The following is a 20,325-nucleotide window of genomic DNA, read 5'->3' as shown; positions in this document are numbered from 1 at the left end:
TACAGGGTAACAAGCTCCTGTAGGTACTGGGAAGCTGTTCCATTCAGTGCCTTGTTTTATCGACATCAAGGGAGATTTTGTTTATTTTGTTGAACTTGACATTTTGTCAGTAAAACAGCAAAACCTGTGTTATTAACAGAAGAAAATGTTTTCGTATTACTGGATGTTCTTTCAGTGGAGTATTCAGTGAAGTATTTTAATAAATTTGGGTTTCATTGTTAAAAAGAAACTAAAAAAGGTTTTCATCTTGATAAAAATAATACCGGGTAATAGAATTGAACTTGTTTTGGATTAGATAAGACTACAGCGTACTTATTGCCTGTTGGAAGATTATTACCGTCTTAAAAGCTGTTCAGATAGTATCATTATTACTCCTCCCTCCCCCCGACTTTGGTAGCTACATCTTTGTAGGATGTACATAACCTGTATAAGTGGGTCTGACGACTACCCATCATCACGGTAACCACCGACTGTACTCGGTCACCTCTCATGTCAGTCTCGGCTAAAATAAATCAAGTTTACGGTAACCTCATATCATAACAGGTGACATTCATAACAAAATATCAAAACGTTCCCAAACAAACGTTTTTAACACTGATGTGGAGAAGCTGAGAAGGAGTGGATGGTAGGTACGAGATTTAAGATTAAACACATTTACAATATAATACACGTAAATGTATTCGCCATCAACATTTATAATCAGGGCTCATTTCAAATTCTGGATTAAATCTCAGATTCCAGTAGGAAGTTATCAGATAACACATGTATTTTTGTTGAGATTTTGGACGGTTTTTCTTCAAAACGAAGAGCATTCAGAAGATATAAATCTGACTTTCTATAGAAAACCTTTCCATGTTTTATCTATGATTCTGAATCCTGATTTTTTTGCAAAATCTCAGATTCCAGGTGTTTGCTCCTGCTGGTTTTTTCCCAAATTTAGGGGTCAAACTTTTAAACCCTTGCATAACAATCTTAAAGGAATTTTGCGATGGAATTAACTTCCCTTCATATGGTTGAAAAATTCATTTTATAACACTTTTTATTCAAAATTGTATTAAATTTTGGAAAAGTATAAGATTCTCATGTTTATTCTTTAAGAAAATTGACAGTAATACAACAATTTCCCTGATATTGTTTTAGTTTGAAACTTGAATCAAATTAAAATGAAAATTCTTTCCTGCCTTTCAATACTCAGGATAAGCTGCCTGTATAAGGAGTGAAGCCATTTGTTACTCTATAGTGATATGTCTTGTACATGCTTTGACACACAGGATCTAGTTGGCTTCGAGTCCTTCAAAGGGACTACAATTATTACTGGTATTTATTAGCCCCAGAGAAAATCAATGATGGATTGCTGAGATAATCATATCTCTGACAATTAATAATTTCACAGATTGACTCAAGCTAGATTTGAACCCCTGAGCTATCAGCGTGGGAGGCCAGTGGCTGACTTCTGGGCCATGTAGGTGACCATCACTATCATATATACAATTGTTATTAAAATTACCATCAACCACATACAATGATGGATTTCAGAGATCTCTGATGGTGTTTTAGTTATTGATGTACAAGTTCTGTGGTTCTACCTGCAATTGAAGACTGACCATAATTATTTTGTCTGATAAAATAGTTAAGAGCCATTTCAGGACAATACAGGACATTACCTTTGTGAGGACTGACCACTGGTCATTTGAACAACCTGGAATGGCCTGGTCGGTATAAGGACTCAAGACCACTGGACATTAATGGGCTGGACTGTCACCAATAGTCAGTGTTGGTCAGTAGGTGTTGATGTACAGGCACCCAGACCTATAAATAAAACAAATTGACCACTGGTCATCTGAATGTCCATTTCCAGGCTCTGCCTGTCCACTTTTTCATTTACCTACATCCATTAACCCATTAGTGCTACATGTATCTATGTTTGCGTCTATCCTGTGTTTTGCTAGCTACCACACCTGTCTATTTACTTACTTCTTGTTTACATGTGCTATATGAATACATTCATCATACACATCTTCATTTACTCTTGAGTGCTGCATCTGTACATACGTCTAGATGGAATGGACATTTTGTTCGTAAAAAAGTGACGGAAAAGTTTCACCGTGGTGTTTCATTGAAAATCTTTCTTGAAATATTGCCAAAATATTATTGAAAAACATGTTTAAAATGTTTGCAGTTTTGTCGGAATTTCGGTGAAGCTTCACAAAAAAGGATTGCTGAAAAAAAATCATTTAGATTGAAATTCTGACCAATTGAGAGTTGCAAAGGCTACAGTACAGGTTCTGTATGAGAACTTAAATGTGAAATGGATAATATTCTTAAAAGATGAAAGCATCACAAAGAAGTTGTGTTTGTGACAAAAAATAAGGATGTAAAAAACTGGCGAAAGGAAGGTGGACTTTTGTTTGATATCAAGGAATATAACATTCATTTGGATCTTTAAATTTCTTTTTCTAGTATAAAATTTGCAAGTAAGTAAATATTTTTTTCTTATTTTAGAAATTTGAAAACTGCACATTTCACAAATTGTCAAGAACTTTATATTCTTCACATGGATTTTTTTTTTTTTCGTTTCAGTTTGTAGATTTTTTCCCCCTCTTAATGACGTTTAAATGCATGTCATATCATAATGTTCATAAGATAAGATCAATTTCGTGGAACCTAAATGTTTCAATGCTTTCAAAATCGTACCATGTTATAACTCTAAAGTTCAAAGGTCAACAGGAAGTAGTTGATACACCATGGACTCCATGTTGGAATATCATTAAATGAAAGATAATGTTCTCCGTCCAACAATAAATAACAGCAGGAGATTGGGATCTTAGTCAGGTTCTTTATGGGACAGTAGGTAGATATATAAATATGGGGGCCTTGTGCACAGCCCAGCTGTCACATAAACTAGGGACGTCCCTACGTGTATCACACGCACAAACCACATCATGTCAAGATTGTCCGGATTATGGCGAATTTAACTGAATTACCAGTGGGAGAAGTGATGCTTTTTTTACCATTAATGGTCATTTAAGCTACTGGAGGTTTAAACATGCTTTTGATGGATGTTAAGATTTGCTCACGGATGCATGGGCACATTCTTATAATGCTTTGACCAGTAAAGCCTGGTAAAATATACAAATAGTAAAATGTGTGTGTGTTTTGAATTTTATATTACCGTATCTCGATAGAAATTGTGCTGAATCATGCAATACTGTCTAAAAGCTGTGCTGCATCAATCAACAATTTCTTCTCAACTCTCTAAAAACTTGTGTGGCATATCATTCAATAATCTCTAAACTTTTTCAACCCTCTAAAAGCTGTGCTGAATCATCTCTAAAAGCTGTGCTGAATCTCTAAAAGCTGTGCTGAATCTCTAAAAGCTGTGCTGAATCTTTAAAAGTTGTGCTGAATCGTTAGTAGACTGCTACTGACTTTTCTACAAACCGTCTAAATGTTCTGTTGAATCATAAAATAGTTTTAACCCTTTCACTACTGTAGACCATAATGGAATCATCCGTATAAATGCATGGTAGAGTCTACTAAAGTTACATAGGGGTGAAAGAGTTGACTGTTGCCTTGTATCATACATCACTAATAAAAAATGTGCTGAATCAGTCAAAATATCACCTCAATCAGTATACATTGGTTTTGGCTCCTTTAAAAATCTTTCAAAAATAAATTTGACTTGGTGTGCTAATATAAAATGTAAATTGATGTTGGTAGACTAGATTAGGGGATCACTGTTTTGACTATCATTTAAATGTGATTTAAAGTGTTTATATTGCTATTTGTTCATAGGATTTATTCAAAATGACAAAATTTCGTCTTGATGGTCTTAAATAAATTAAGCGATAATACATGTTACCTGTAATAGACATTAAATCTGACAAAAAAATAAAAATAAATCCTAAACACCAGATTATTGTCAGATTCTGAAGAATGAAATTTTTCAATTATTCATTGATTGATCTAAAAAACATGTATTGAAGTGTTGTATAAAAGATAAATGATCTAATAAAACCGTTAATTAAAATATCTTTACCTATATCTTTACCTATATCTTTACTATATCTTTACCTACACCTGTATGGACTTGTAATTGCTTCTCTCCTTTTATGAAATTATCAAATGAAATTTTCAAAATTATTATTTTCGAAGTACATGTATATGTATGTGCAAAAATGTGAGTATTTTTGTATAGATTTTCCAAGGCCGATTCTTTTGAACTTGTGTTTTAAAACTGATAAAAAGATGCTCTTTTTAAACAACGTTGGCAACTTCCCAACGATTCCTTGATGACTAATATTTCTTTTCTTTTCTTTTGCATACATATATGTTACACCAAATCTGACATTGACAATCAATTAACTGTTACCAGGGGCTGGGAATACAATACAATACCTATACGATTATCTTAAGACCCCGTTTACGGGTCTGACACAAGTTGCTCTGAAACCGGCACCCAGTAATAAACCAGCGCACCGAAGATCAAACATTGTAAAATGCTTCAGACCTCACAGGGCTGGAAATTGTGAAAATAGCAGTGATCCGTAATATATATCACTAACATAATGAAGCCTGAAAACAATGAAGTCAAGAAATATTTTGGTAAACAAATAAATCTCTGACACTAAGCCATGATTTCAAGAATTTTAAGGTCAGTTTTAAGAAAACCTGGACTTGGCCCTTCTTCAAATACAGGCCACAGGCCCAGAGCAAGCATTCCTCTGACACTGATCGTTTATTTTGTCCCCTGTAGGACCAGGAATTTATGAAAAGTAAGCAGCGGACATAATATGGCCGATGAATTTTTGGCATTACTTAATGTGTTAAGAGTCAGTTCGATGATGCGTGTGGAAGCTTTTGATCAAACCACATAACGAGCCGTCAATATACTTACGGAAAAACAAATATTGTCATAACTAGTTTTACATGATAATATCCTGAATAAATGGGGACAAGGATTTTGAAGTGTTGAAAGTGGAAAATTTATCATGTAAATGTAAAAATATTAAGTCCCCAACCGTGTTTATATTTCGTACTATTTCTCTGAAGATTAACGACAAAGGTGATCAGCGTTGTGTTATTGTAGTGTAGAAGTGAGCGTGTTACCACATTATATAAATATTGGCTGACCAGATGCAGTGACCATGAAATGACCAAGTATACAGTGCGGTGACACCAATTTTATGTGTGTTAAGGTCATATCTACGATAATCATATCTACCTGTGAGATTTTGTTGCAGGTATCTCCCTCGATATTTCAATTTAGAATCACCTGTAGGTGTTGTATCAATGCAATCAGGGTGTTTTTTGTGTATACCTTTCATTTTCTACATGTATGTGTGTTAAGGTCATGTGAACTTGTTGGGAGTTGTCACCCTTTTTTTAGAATCACCTGCCTGGGTTTTATCTATGCAATTATTTTTTGTTGATCTTTAATTTGACTCATTCATTAATTTATTAAATTAACCAAATTAGCTGTCATGAAGCTAACAGCTGAGTCAAACAATTGTCACCTGTCACGGTATCTGTGTCACCTGATTACCTAACTAAGATGTAACTTATGGTTGTGTATGCATGTGTTGATTACACATCTAGACACACATGCTAATGAAGGGAAGACCTGGAACCCTTTTATTTGAAAGTCAGACCCCTTTCTTTTTTAGATACAAAGAAACTGTTTAGCTTACTTTCTATCGTCATAGAATTTACACAAAAACACAAGAAACTGTTTAGAGATGAAATGATAAAAATATGTGTTTTGAACTGAGAAGAAATTTATTTGTTCCATTAGTCAGAATCATTAATTGAATAAGATTAATTGATAAGTGTTTATATCCAGAAACAGAAAAAATCGGACAGAAGTGGCACAACAAACACATAAACATAATGTATTAAAACTGATTGGAGTTGGTGGGGGATGAATTACCTACTCCCTATCTCTAAATTAACTCATTCAACCCTGAAGACACATTTGAACTCTTCCAATTCAAAGGTTGGAATAGTTCATCACGAAATTTCAGGGGTGGATGATCGAGTTAAAGAACCCTTTTGTCTCCTAACATTAGTTCTAATTCTAGATTCTTCCCCCGATGACTCTGAAAGTTAGTGTCACTGTCACCTTGTAGTTAGGTGAGTGGAAGGTAATATTTCATAACTCAAGTAGTTCTACACGGAGTATGAAATGTTTACTATAGGAGCACCTTTCCGAGGTGTTAACTGGCAGTTTGGAGAGGCTTTAAGTACCTTTTAGGCACAATGGGCTGAGAGGGTGTTACAGGTCAGACTTATGTCATGTGTTGTGTCAACATGATGTAAAACTAAAAACACTTACAGTGACTTTTTGTCCCCCACGGGTTGGTGTTCCGTGTGTGAACACCTAGTTTTCAAAAGGAAATTCATGTGTCCAGATGGCATATATACCAAGGTAAACTGGCATGGCCCGACATGTTCATGGGCTGTTAACATATCGGCACATGCTGAAGACGGGTAGAAAATAGACAAAGTCATATGTGCAAGATTATCCCCGAGTTTTTAATTGGTTACATATATTGGTTACATTTTTCTGGATTAAGATTATGGGATTTGTTTGCTTCTATTTGTTTTGTTTTATTTATGAGAGCAGATTTATAACTGGGATAATTATGGTCTCGTACTTGGTGTTTATGGTTTAGAAGACCCTGCCTACACATGGGTAGCACTTTAGAGTGCTTCAATGTCACGATCAACACACAGCAAGGTGTTTCTATCTACAAACAGGCCAATATTTAGTCTGTATGCTGTTATGATACAGAATTCTACAGTGACAATCTCTCATGATGGTGCAGTGCAGTTGGATTAGCATTTTGGACATGTAATGTGATTCTGATGCAAATGATTGTTTCCTTGCTACTTGGATATACAGCCAAATTTCTTTATGTGCAAGGGAGATAAATGGTCATGATACTCAGATGGTCTTTATAGACAGGTGGTCTACATTGACAGGTTGTTATTATATAGAAAACACCATTTGGTATATTCTGAGAATCAGAGTTTGTAGACAGGTGGTCTTTAACTCATTCACCCCTACATATTTCAACTGGACTTGCCCAGTGTTTGATTTGGTAAGGTTCAAATGTGATTTTAGGGTTGGATGGGTTAAGGCAGATTTTACCGTATGACACCAGACTGTCGCATATCAACCTCCATTATAGAAGAGTCCTACACACAGAATCCTATAAAAATATCTTATGTTTTTGAATGGTAATCTCGACTTATATGATATATCTATGACAAATGAAAGTTACATAGGTTATATACTGAAGTTACAGGTCCCCCACCAGTAACACAGTACTGTAGGGACTTGAGGTTTGTGTCGGCCAGTCCATGAGCCAATTTGTCGGGACATATTTCATATACTCTAGCTGTCACCTACGATTGCCAACATTTTGTATGCTTTTTGGCGTTGCAAAGTGTTGTTGTGTACTAAAATTTAGACTTTGCTTTACTATAGACAGAGTTATGGCCCTTCCTTCACCGTACATCACATTGTCTTGGGCATATATCTCCTGTACTCCGTCACCTACTATTGTCAAAATCTGTATGTGAGTAGCTCTTTGGATGGGGGAATAAAGTGTCCTGAAATCAAGTCTTGTACCCCACTAGCTAAAAACTTACTGTTCATTTTTTTTAAACCAATGTTTGTTTGTCGATAGGAGATTATTGATTGCTCAGAATTCTAGCTTTGCCTTGCATGGAATTTGAACCTGATGTACATTGAAATATTTCAAGGGACATGACTCTTACACAAAACATTTATATAACAAAACACAAGTGGCATACTGCTTTTGAATTCCTGTTCAAAATAAATCATTTTCGTTAGCTAATTTTTGAATTTGTATTTTAAGAATATATTTTCATCTATTTGCAGGTTAGCTGTAGGAGGTCACACAGAACTGACCGGATGGTTTAGGACCAGGATGTGGTATTGGACACTGCCCTCGGATTATATGTGTGTGTAAGACATGTGCCCGTTCTTGGTGAACACCGCTGTCCAGTATGTGTGAGGTGGGGCAGTTTGGCCCGACCCTGTCCAGTCTATTGGTACTGGTCATCTTATGTACCTCCTGGTCTGATTCCAGCCATCACCATGTCCAGTCCTTCCCTAGGGAATTCGACTTTAGATACACCTCCTATGAAGGTACAGTTAAACAATTTCATTTTCTGTCTTTCTTATTCTTTTCTTTCTTCTCTCTAAGATTCCTTTGTTTGTCTTCTATTTTTTCCCCATTGAAACTTCTTAATTTTTTTCTTATTTTCAGAGCAGTAAAATTTGTCTGTGAGGTCCAAATACTGTTGTTTATCTTAAGTGATTATTTGACAAGGAATCTGGTCTGAGACTGTTACAGTACTCTAAGAAAATATATAAGTACAGGAAATTGAAGTGAGTCGCTTGTTTTTAAAGACCAGCCCAGAAAGAGATAGAGAGGACAGAAGAGAGTAGAACTGGTCCTTATTATCAGATGGTCTTTATAGACAGGTTGTTAGATAGAAAACAAGTTGGAACAATTTTAAGATAGTACGATATAAACAGGTGGTCTTTATAGACAGGTAGTCTTTCTATAGAGGTGGTTTTTAAAAACAGGTAATCTTTCTATAGAGGTTGTCTTTGTAAACAGGTAGTCTTTCTATAGATATTGTCTTAATATACAGGTAGTCTTTCTATAGAGGTTGTCTTTATAGACAGATGGTCTTTCTATAGAGGTGGTCTTTATAGACAGATGGTCTTTCTATAGAGGTGGTCTTTAAAACTGGTAATCTTTCTATAGAGGTTGTCTTTGTAAACATGTAGTCTTTCTATAGATATTGTCTTTATATACAGGTAGTCTTTCTATAGATGTTGTCTTTATAGACAGATGGTCTTTCTATAGAGGTGGCCTTTATAGACAGGTGGTTTGTAATGCAAGTATCACTGTGCAGTGAAATATGTTTATAACAACCCCAGGTAATGCAAGCAGTTTGGTCACTAGAATTAAGATTTGTTGCAGAGTTTGGTATATTCATATGACATTTCGTTACCACTAGTAGACAAAAATATTAAATCAATTTAAGCAAGAATTTGCAATAAGCATGTTGTCATATTGTAGTGAGTTTCACTGTTCCACGTTATGAGAGAAAGGAAAAGCTTAGAGACGGTTGTTAATACGCCAGATGCCCACATGATGCAAATAGATGGAAATTTTGGTTTTAAAGTCGATGTTGAATGCCATGAAGATTTGATGTCTGTGCAGTTTTTATTTCGGAAAATACCACCAGGACAAAAAAATAGCAGTTACACACATAAAGCATAAAAAGCATACCCGAAGGTGTTGAAAATTCTGCAAAAAAATCTTCAACTTTATATATATAGCCCTCCATGTAATGGTTAAAGAAGTTAGGCATAAAAAAGGAAAATATTTGCACAAGATTTAACTAGCATGTTGCGACCATTGACAGCGGTAAAGGTGCAATGTTTATGTGACTGTCAAAAATTGAACACTGCCTGCCATTTCCTTATCGATATATTGCCCCACAGTTTGGCCCTAATAATAGCATGCTTAAAATTTTAATGAGTGCACCAGGGCGATAGTGATGGTTTGTCGGACAGGTGTAGAAGTCTGTACTCCACACACAGCTAATTAGGGGTGTAGGCCGTACAACGCACAGCGAACACACCTTTTTACTGGGTTGATTTAGGGAATGAGGCCGTACAACTCACACATGGAACACCTTTCTAGAGAAACGATCCAGAGAATATAACCAAACGATCAAAAAGAAACACTTTTCTACAGAACTGATTTAGGTAATAAGGCCATACAACATGAAAGAAACGCTTTTCTACAGAATTGATTCAGCGAACAAAAATATACAATGCACAAGGAACGTTATTTTGTTTTTAACTGAACTGATTTAAGGGTTACTTAGGCCGTAGAACTGATTTAAGATTTGTAGCTAGTCCACCAGTCTTGTGCAATAAATCATCTTCCCATCTTGCACTTAATCTGTGAAAACATCTCAAAAAGTTCACGTTGGCCAACATACCATAACTCGCTGGCTCCTTCTCCGATAGTAGCTACACAGATAGCAACTATACATGATTCTCAGGTGGTTGGCAGACAGGTGTTCAAAAGTTCAAAACGGCTATGTGCACCTTTATACAGACTAGTTAAAAATTGTAAATAACATGTTGGGCCGCCTGTCTGCGTAGCCGATTTTACAGATGTCAGCTGGCTAAGACACACCAAGCAATAAAACGGATGTCCAGAAACGTTGTATTATTTCTGACAACTGGTAAAGATTTGTTGGGTTAGTGTGTGGTTTCCAATTTGATGTAATTTCATGTCTATGTGTACATCGAAAGGTATCCATTTTGACAAAGCACCATGTCTTTCAATATATCGAAAGTCTCGATGGGTAGATATTTTGTTGCGATAACTGAGCTTTCTATTTTTGCGTCTTGCATCAAAGTTTAATATATTTTGTTATCAGGAACATAAATGATGACTAAACGGAGAAAGATTAATGTTAATTACGTAGATTAAATCTAGCTCGTCAAACACTATATCCTCGGTATAGTGCTCCAAGTAATTTCAAGGTACGCTGAACTGTTTATTAATTGTTTATTTATCCCTCCAGTAAACACCTGAACGTGTTTTAAAAAGGAACAGAAATTAAATATTCAATTCTTTATTGCAGATAACAAATTTTTTGGGAAAACTTTGAAAAATGTACTTCTGTTCAACAATGACGTGTTCTTTTAAATTCACACACGTGCTGGAATATAGACAGGCAAAGAAAGGTTCTGATTAAAAATAATAAAAATGATAACAGCTTGGACCAAAATACCAAGTAGGTATGGTTAATTTTTATGTAGGTTTGAAATATATCTTTTCATAAAACTTATTGCTCTTCATAAATGTTAATAGTATATATAGCATTACTAATTCAGAATGGTTTGATATACATCATGAAGATGTATTGTGTATATCCCCACCATAACGATGGTCAGGCACTCTGAATATATTTGCTGTTTCTTTCAATGTGTATTATGATATGTGCATTTAAATAGTTTTAAACTAAATTATCTCTCAAAATGATCAATAGAGTGCCATTAAACTTGTAACAGTTGATTTCTAGTCATAAGGAATAATTGCAAAGAATGTATAATAGAACACAAGTCAAAGGTCAGAGGTCAAGGTCAGCTGTTGGTTAATGTATTTGTAATAACATCCCGACAATTACCCTAATTCTTTAACTATTTAACCCTTTCACCACTGAAGACCATCATGGACTCATCCAGATGAATGTATGGTAGAGTCTACTCAAGGCACCTAGGGGTGAATGGGTTGATTCATGAAAATTTTAACTGACCCCAATATGTACTACACTGTTGATATCGGTGATCAGTATTGTGACCATGAAATGAATGTCACAGTTTGACTTTCGTCTTTAAACCCCTCCCCATAATTAATGTGGGCAAATTTATCATACTGGCGAATATTGGTACATGTATGCAGTTTACTGTTTCCAATGTGAAGGTCAAAATTAGGCATTTATTTCATGAAGAAAACATTTTCAAGGGAACGGTGTATGAATAAGTTGCGATAATTAAGTTATGTAGATTCACTTCGATGAACATTGGAAAAAAATATTTCTTTTTCCTGAGACATCAAAATGGAAGGGCTTAGTTTTTTCGAGTTGAATACTAAGAAAAGGTAATGTAGATTGTGCTCTAAAACTTTGGATTTATATATTTTAAACAGTTTTCATATTAATAGTTGCATTATGAATATTTCCGCAGTGCCAACCAACAACCGTGAAAAGTTGGATCAAGGAAAAAAAGAGTAATTGCAAAAAAACTCAAACTGAAGTATAAATGTTTCATGTTTTATGATATCGTCAGGACTTGACAAGAAAATCTACTACCTGAGATAATTTGTGTGATAAAAACTCGGTACTGACCCGGATGTACATGGGTCATCGTTAACATGTGGTCGTAATACATCTGTCACCGTCATCATCATCTTCCCATCAGGATTTCGGGGCTCTAATCAGGCTGTTTATCTGTCAGCCTAATGGGACACACGGTCTGTTATAAAACAAGTGTTTTGACAGAGAAGCATGCCTAATCATTGTCATCGGAAGACTTGGCGGCAGCCATGTGTCGCAAACACTCACCAGACTACAAATCAAATGACCTTGTGATTAGGCTAGTTTGACCTTGGGGTCATTATGAAAACGAAGATGTCTCTATTGTGTGATGGGTGCTGACACCAACATTGTGGTCAGTCTGGTCAATTGGTGGTCAAGGGGGTTGAGTGAAGAGAGGTACACTGCCAATAACAACAAAACCTGATCTTGCCGAACCTTTAGTGGGCCATATGGTCAATAGGCTCATCACCTCAATTTAAAACTGACCAGAAATAATATCACACATTGTCAATGACAGAAACTACTTTCCAAACTAAAATTCCTTGTTCCTAGGGTTTTGATATAATCATCTAAGCTAGCCAAAGAAGAAACAAAAATAATTTCAGGAAATATCTATTTTTTTAAATCTAAAAAAGTTTCAGATTTTTTTATTAAGGTGACTAAGCTTTGGACAGTTAGTCACAGTTTGTTCAATCAAATGATTTAAAACATCCCCCACCCTCTAAAACATTTTTTTTTACAAATGTTTGGAAATTTAATCTTGAACTTTTGAAGTTGTTCACCTTTCATGCTGGTGGCTAATCATTGTGAATCCCCTGTGTTGTGAATTGCTGGAGGTTTTGTAATCGTGACATGGCTATAACAAGACCGTTACTTGAGAAACGAACTTGAGGGTTAATTTAGTCATTCCTCAGAAGGCCACAGGTTGCACTAATATCGCCCGTATTTCTAAATTAAATTCAATCAAAATGTCTATCTACTCAGAATATTTTACATTAGAACAAATCTCCCAGAAGTAACCTTTTAATTAAGGTCAAACCACCTGTGTTTGTTTTCACACCTGTGATACAGGTAGAGGACCAGACACATACTTTGTACCACACGAGGTATCTATACCTCAGGATCTCCTTATGTGTGGTCTTACAGTGTCAAGTCACATGTGTCTGGCCCAAGGTTCATGTTTCCTTATAGACACATGTGTCTGGCCCAAGGTACATGTTTCCTCATAGACACATGTGTCTGGCCCAAGGTTCGTGTTTACTCATAGACACATGTGTCTGGCCCAAGGTTCATGTTTCCTCATAGACACGTGTGTCTGGCCCAAGGTTCATGTTTCCTTATAGACACATGTGTACGTGTCCTGTCAGTATATATATAAGACTCATATTCCAGGAAGACACATGTGTCTTGTCTTTTTGGTACATGTTTCCATTGAGACACATGTCCTGCCTGTCATTTAGACACAGTGCTGCTTGTTAGGTAGATGTTTCCAGGTAAAGACACATGTGTCTTGCCTATTTTGGCTCAAGTTTCAAAGAAGACACATGTGTCTTTTTCAATATTTACACATGTCTAATTGCCATACAAAGTTCCAGGTGGACCCACTTGTCCTAGTTGGTGTCCAGGAATACATCCACTTTTTACCTGATATAATTGGTCAGCAGTGTCAAGACTGTCTGACAGCCATCGTCCAGCAAAACCTCAGCCAATCCACAACTCCTTGCTTTGTCTGGCATGTCCATCTGTTTAAGTGGTCAATTTATTTTTTCCTGTCAAGACAGTGGTCAAATTGTCTCAAGTGACCATTAGGTTTGTTGCCAGCCCAAGTGACCGCATATCTCATGTCCATGCAGTTTGATTATATTTCTAGTTGGTTTATTTGTCCAGACTTTCTGTATCCAGAAGTAATTGATCAATTTATTTCTGTGTCTGTCTCATCCCTGATATGTCAGATGTAAGTTTCGAAAGAGATGGACTTAGAAGTGGTCAAGTAATTTCCGACCACATTTTCTTACTGGTCAGTTTATTTGCAGACTGGAAATTGGTTTAAATGGTCAAGATATACACAGTATCTGAACTCCTCTGAGTGACCAATCTGTACTCTATTGACCATTACTGGCTGCGGTCCTATTAATGACCAGTATCTACCCCTTTTTGTTTATTTGTCCAGTGCTGACCAGAAGTGTCCATTCCAGGGATGACCATATGGTTAGTATCGGATGCCTATTTATTATAGATACCTCACACTTCTGAAGGGTCAGTTGTGTATGTGGTTTGGCCATTATATGGTCCCAATGATTGTTTACCTAGCTCTCTGTGGTAGGCCCAGCCAGTCCTCACTGGTCATTTGTCTGAATGACCCTAATGGACCAAGGGGATTATTAAAACTCTCATAATCTGGAGACACCTATTGGTTCGATTGGTCTGGGTGATGACCAGTCGGACTGTTATGAGTGATGGATAAGGGAAGGTCATGAGTTGCCCTATAAGAATACACCCCAATGATTCTGAGGCTGCAGTGAAATATGTTATCTGAGGTCAGTACCTCAGAACCCTGCCTACATCTTGTTAGATTGGCTTTCCGTCCCTATGACTTCAATTTATTTTCTTATCTGTGGACTTGAGCAAGTCTAATTTCTTATGATTATTACATGGTTTGGAGCATGTAGACTTGCTCAAGTCAATACATAGACAGGAAATTAGGTGCTAGTTACAGAAAATGATAGCCTGAGTCAGATCTCTTTTTCTCATTAGTTTCAGTAATACATTTTGTTCTTCAACTTAAAAAGCATTTTTCTTCAATATTTGCATTTTACACGGCATTATAGTTCTGGAAATGGGGTCTTTTAGGATATATTTGGTACTGGCGGTAGGGCCCACAAGAATGTATCTGGTACCTGAACTAAATGTATGATGTATATTGATTGTTATGAACTGTAGAGAAAAGATCCAATCTTAGAAATGTGTGATAAGTCTTGTGCTATCTTCTCCAGAAGATAGATGAGTTTCGAGAGCAAACTGAGAAATCAGTTATGTATTTCGGTAAAAAGAAAACGGTTAAATTATCTCAGGGATATTCCTGTGTCGGAAACAGTTGGTTGGAAAATGAATACCCTACCGGGCATGACATAGACAAATGTATATCTTCAGTGGTAAGTTGGTTGGTTGATGTAACACTAGATCGCAAGGCAGGAATTACAAGATTGTGTAGCCTAGCATTAAGAACCATGACAGAGTAGAATTCATATTGCCACTGAGGACTGGCCCTCCTTCCCAATTTCCATCCTCGTCAGTTTTAATGTTCAAGAAGATTCAGCAGATAGAGATAGGAATCATTCAATGGGTATAATCGGTCAAGGTTGAAGTTATATGTAAGATATATGTACCTGTTGACTTGACGAACATCTGAGACTGCCTGCAGGCCGCACCTCCTATACATGATTACCTACCTGTGAAACTTCTAATAGCTAGTGAGGTTTACCTGACTATTGTATAAGTACAGAATCAAAACCTCTAATATGTCTTTTGCCTCAGCTATTGAAGATGAAATATGCGCCGCATCTTGTTAAATCTGCTTTTTAATACGGATGGTCGCTTCAACAGAATTAAAGTAAAATAATGTACTTAAAAATCTAGTCTGGAGCACTTCGCCTTTAGCGACAGAGAATGCATCCCCCATCTCGACACATGTAACACCTTGATACAGCAAGCCAGGTGTAAAAATCGTCTCAATGTGTAGCTAATCAGGTCTTTGGGTCAGCCGACCAGGTATGAACAGAATTTGAATATGGTCATTTGAGCCAGAGAATCGGCCATTGAGATGATAAAAGATTCTCCACTAAACTGTACACTGATTCAGTTGTGTTTACCCAAGCCTGCCGTTCAAACAAACTCGTGTCTGTAGGTAGGTGTCTGGTCATAACGAATCAGTTCTCCTGTGTCGGAGGTTTGTATCCCGCTGGTCCTTTCTCCGTGTTCACATTCTTAGGTCCCTGTCCTGGGTACCCTACGATCGCTATGTCGGATATAGCTTATTAAAGTCTAGGGTATATATGATGTGGGTAAGATAATATAATATTGAAGCAGCAAAAAATAAATCTGAGAGGTCTGAAAATAAATATTGAGTCAAGAATGGGTGATTGTGTTTTTTGAGACATTAATTGTTTTGTGTTTTAATAGAACAAAAAAAATTCATAATAGATTCCTGATTTTATTTGTCTGAGGTGTAACAGGCTCTGATGTAGGTGTCGGGTGTTATTGTGTAATGAATTTATGAACGGTTTGCTCCCATTTTCCCATTGACATAAAAAAAAATGTGATAACAAGACATTGCCTTGTGGAACACCCTAATTTATATATAACTAGAGAAAGATTTCTAGTTTGTGACACGGGTAATTGGGATATATAGCATTTAATGTAAATGTTGTTATTTTAGTGGTAGTCATGTTTAAGGTATTACATAGTATTTTTGGAATGGTTTGGCATCCATTTCTTGCACACATATTACATCAATCGCACTACCAAGTCAAGAGGAAATATATAAAATGTAAATTATTTGCCAACCACTATATAAATATATAACATTTTGGTACAGTACTTTGGATATGGGTTATGGTTTTCCATAGTAAGTTGTGTGATGTGAAAACTCTATTATTGCCTTCTGCTGAGGGCACTCTGGCCTCTTTAATTTGCATTGGAAAAGAACTTGCTCAGGTACACTTAGTGCAATCAGCAGAAAATATAAACCAATAAAATAAGCCATAAAATGTCTATCATTGTTTTCTTGACTTATTATTTTGTTAAGTAAATATTCATCTGTTCTAAATTTCTTTAATGCTCATCACAGCATTCCTGATTCCCACATATGAATCTAACTCAGAACCTGTTCATTGAGCTGAGCTATTTTTAACGGCATCTTTAGTATGGCAATGCATCTGCACTGAGATTACATCAATCTACAGTTTAGGAAAAGCTTGGTCAAACACTCCACGCTGATGGAGGGTTACAAGAACCACAGGTATTTAGGAAAACATCTTGAATGATTTGATGCAATAAAAAGAAGTTTTTTTTCTGGTCGGAGGTAAATTTGGATCTGTGGCACCTCCTGTTGTCATTAATGGCGAGATAAATGTTGGCGAGATTGACACTTGTGACAGGATAGACCACACACTGCCTTAGATAGTCCCACAAATACCACAGGGTCACGCCTCTCAAGTACTCGCGGTTTTGCTGAGTTTATTTTGTTATTTTTTCACCTTAAATAAAAACACTGGTGAGGTATTCAATGCCTTTCACTAACAAGATTATATCTGCATGGTAAAGATATGTTTTTTAATAATCAAGAAGCTGTTTTTATCAGTTTATTTAAGATATAAAATTTCTTGGAATATGTATTTTGCAAACCTAACCAATCACAAATTATTCGGCCATACTCATACAGAAAAACAGAAACCAAAACTCATTGATTATTCTCCTTCAGTGTAAACGAGGGAATAATTTTTTATCAAACTGCCAAGATTTGTACGAGTCTGGCTTTATGCTGTCATTTCTCTATCGAAATGCCATACATCTAGATAATTTCGGAAATCTTTTTGATATTGTTTTAGTGGAAAATGGTTGCCCTGTAAAATCCGGGGGCTCTTGAGAAACGATAAACATTGACCTTTTCTGAGTGGGTCGATCTGATTAAAATAGGTATATATATATATCTGCGGTAAACATTTACCTGTTTTGAGTGGGGGTTATCTCTCATAAATATGGGGTATACTGGTTAGGTTAGGTTTGAGTGCGACCAAACGCACACGTAGAGCGTGTAACGTGTCACACCTCCCACCACAACGGAACGTTGATAAATACTTGGTGTGGATCTGACATTGTTAAATTACACGTTGTTAGACCAGCAAGCTACTGTTTCGTCATCATAACGGATTAAGTGATATGATTTTATGATGCTTGCTGTCAGCAGTGATAGATCATTCTCACATTCTTTTCTTTCATAAAATCTACATATTCCCCCCGTTTTTTTGATGTTTTTGACACGTATCCATAGCTATATATAATAATACTATACACATCATAGAACATGTTTTGTCTAAACTTATAAACTAATGACAGACCATTCTATGTGATTGATGGACAATTTGTATCAATGTAATTTATTTTATGATAATTGTGTTTTGAAATTGAGTGAATTTGGATCAAATAAAAAAAAAAAAATTCTTGTGGTCTCGGAAACTATTTTTCGAAGTTTTATAGCCCATTATTGCTATGACAATAGTATCTGTCATCATCTGCATTTGACCTTGACCTTCTACACCAAAGTGAGGAGCCAATCAAATCTTAAGTTCAAAGGTAATTGCTTTTTTTTTGTCAATGATGATGTCATAGACAATGGGACAATTTGGAGATGATTTCTGTGTGATATAGGAACCCAATACGATATGAACACTGTTTTATAAACAGCGGTTAGATGGTCAGAGATATTCAAGCTTATATTTGCGGACTGATGTTTGTATACATCAAGTATAATTGTATTAAGTTCCTGCCAGCTTCCACTATGTCTAGACTATAGAAATTATTGAATAGTAAAATTATAATGTGAAAATAATGGAAGTTTGAATGAATGTGCATGCGTCTTTTCTCTGCAACACAAAAATTACAAAAAGAGAAGAGACGCCTTGGAGATTAGTTTAGTATCATCAATAGATTACGAATCTTTGCTTGTATGATCCTGACTCAGTGTTGTGAACAATAAATTTCCACCCAAGGGCTAATGTTTTAGTTCATCTGAGCTTAAGCCGAAAATAATCATTACCATCTCAATCCATCACAGTCAGCTGTTCTCTTCCGAAACTCTAGCCTACATTTTATATATAACGATGGATTTATCATATAGGACTTGTAGGTATGAAATAACAGTGGATGCAGATTGCCAGTCAGGACTTTGGTAATTTCCTAGGTGTAACGCAATCTGGTTCAATTAGACAGGAAGTTTCACTTCTTTGGCTGGCATTGTAGGCTCAGGGCTTCCGTCCCATCTGGTCTGCTAACAATCCCGTCTTGTAGCTACACTTTTGTTCCCACAGTATCTAGATCTGAAACCTTGTTTTAAACCTTTTATAGTCTTACATGTCTCTCACTGTAAATTTAGACAGTGATTGTGTTCATTGTTAGAAATCTTCAATCAAGGTCAAGGTCACTGCAAGAGGTCAAAGGTTAACTGCATTTTCACCTTATGCTTCAGTTTTGATCTTCCGCACTAAATAAGAGTAACTTGATAAAGTGGTACACACAGGTGTGCAAAAATACATTGTTGTGTAATATATATGTTTTAGGTCCTTATTTTCAAAAGGTGAAGGTCACTGATAGAGGACAAAGGTCAGATGACAAAATTTTAAAATTTCTTAAATGGTGAATATATCACTGTTAGAGATCAAAGGTCTGATGTCCTAGTGTGGATTCGTCAAAAGGTGAAGGTCACTGCTGCTAATAGAATAAAGGTCAAAGGTTATATATCCCACTAGTGTTGATTTCTCAGACGGTGAAGGTCACTGTTAGAGGTTTAAGTTTAGATCTGCATGGTCTTAACGTTTTTATTACTGATAATCATTTGATGAAACATTATATCTATATCTGTTGTATTATATAACTTTTAGAACCCATTTCTAATATACAGTATTAAAACATTGACATAGAAGAGTCTTGGTTGATTTATTGTGTACTCTTTTTTCTAACATTTACGGTAAAGTTAGATATTTTGACGATAAATGCCCCCCATCACCATGTGGTATATCATAGAACTTTTGTCGCGCAATATGTTGTCAGATTCCGCAACTGACAAATGTCAAGTGACAACATGCCTGGCTCAATTACCCACGGTCCCCTGTTTTAAATTGTAACTTCCTGTTTAAAGGTCTTTTGTCCTTCATTTCCACATCAAAAATTTGTTGAGCAAAAGAATTGTGTGATTGTACGGTATTTTAAAATTAACCTTTTATTGTCTGCTGAAATGGGAATTACAGACAGCAAATATGTCGGGAGTCCTAGATGGTTTCAACCACAATTCCCACAACCCAAACTTTTTTCCCCAGGAATTGGGCCTATGAATGATGCAAGCAGATTTAAACAGTTAAAACAAAATCAATGTCAATTATTCTGGAGTATCAATTAAGTCTGTTGCAGATCATTTTATGGAGCATGTAGACAAATTTGATTTATAAAATTTTGCTAAATATTCTCTTTAGACAAATTTTAAGAATATTTCTGAGAACAATGATTTAAGTGTCCAGCACCTGAGACCTGATCCGGTTTCAGAGTTTGATGACCTTGATTGAATATTGGTGAGTGATTCCCCAGGTTGAAACAGACCTGATGGAT

General features: G+C 36.0%; 1 protein-coding gene across 2 annotated transcripts in view; it reads left to right on the top strand.

Moving 5' to 3' along the window:
- Positions 1 to 20,325, top strand: part of LOC110467387 (semaphorin-5A-like) — a 106,261-nt gene that overhangs the window by 32,580 nt on the left and 53,356 nt on the right. The window contains exons 1-2 of one of the 2 annotated variants that reach the window (XM_021524512.1): positions 608 to 625; positions 7,910 to 8,179. In XM_021524512.1, the coding sequence (XP_021380187.1) occupies positions 8,038 to 8,179 (142 nt within the window). In that variant the 5' untranslated portion in view covers positions 608 to 625; positions 7,910 to 8,037. Of the gene's footprint in view, positions 1 to 607; positions 626 to 7,909; positions 8,180 to 20,325 lie in introns of those variants that run through there. The other variant, XM_021524511.1, reaches the window with a different exon arrangement.

Source organism: Mizuhopecten yessoensis, unplaced genomic scaffold, assembly GCF_002113885.1.
Source record: "Mizuhopecten yessoensis strain PY_sf001 unplaced genomic scaffold, ASM211388v2 scaffold11173, whole genome shotgun sequence".
Classification (NCBI taxonomy): Eukaryota; Metazoa; Mollusca; class Bivalvia; order Pectinida; family Pectinidae; genus Mizuhopecten; species Mizuhopecten yessoensis.
The sequence above is the reverse complement of the archived record's forward strand: the minus strand, read 5'-3'. Positions and strand labels throughout refer to the sequence as shown.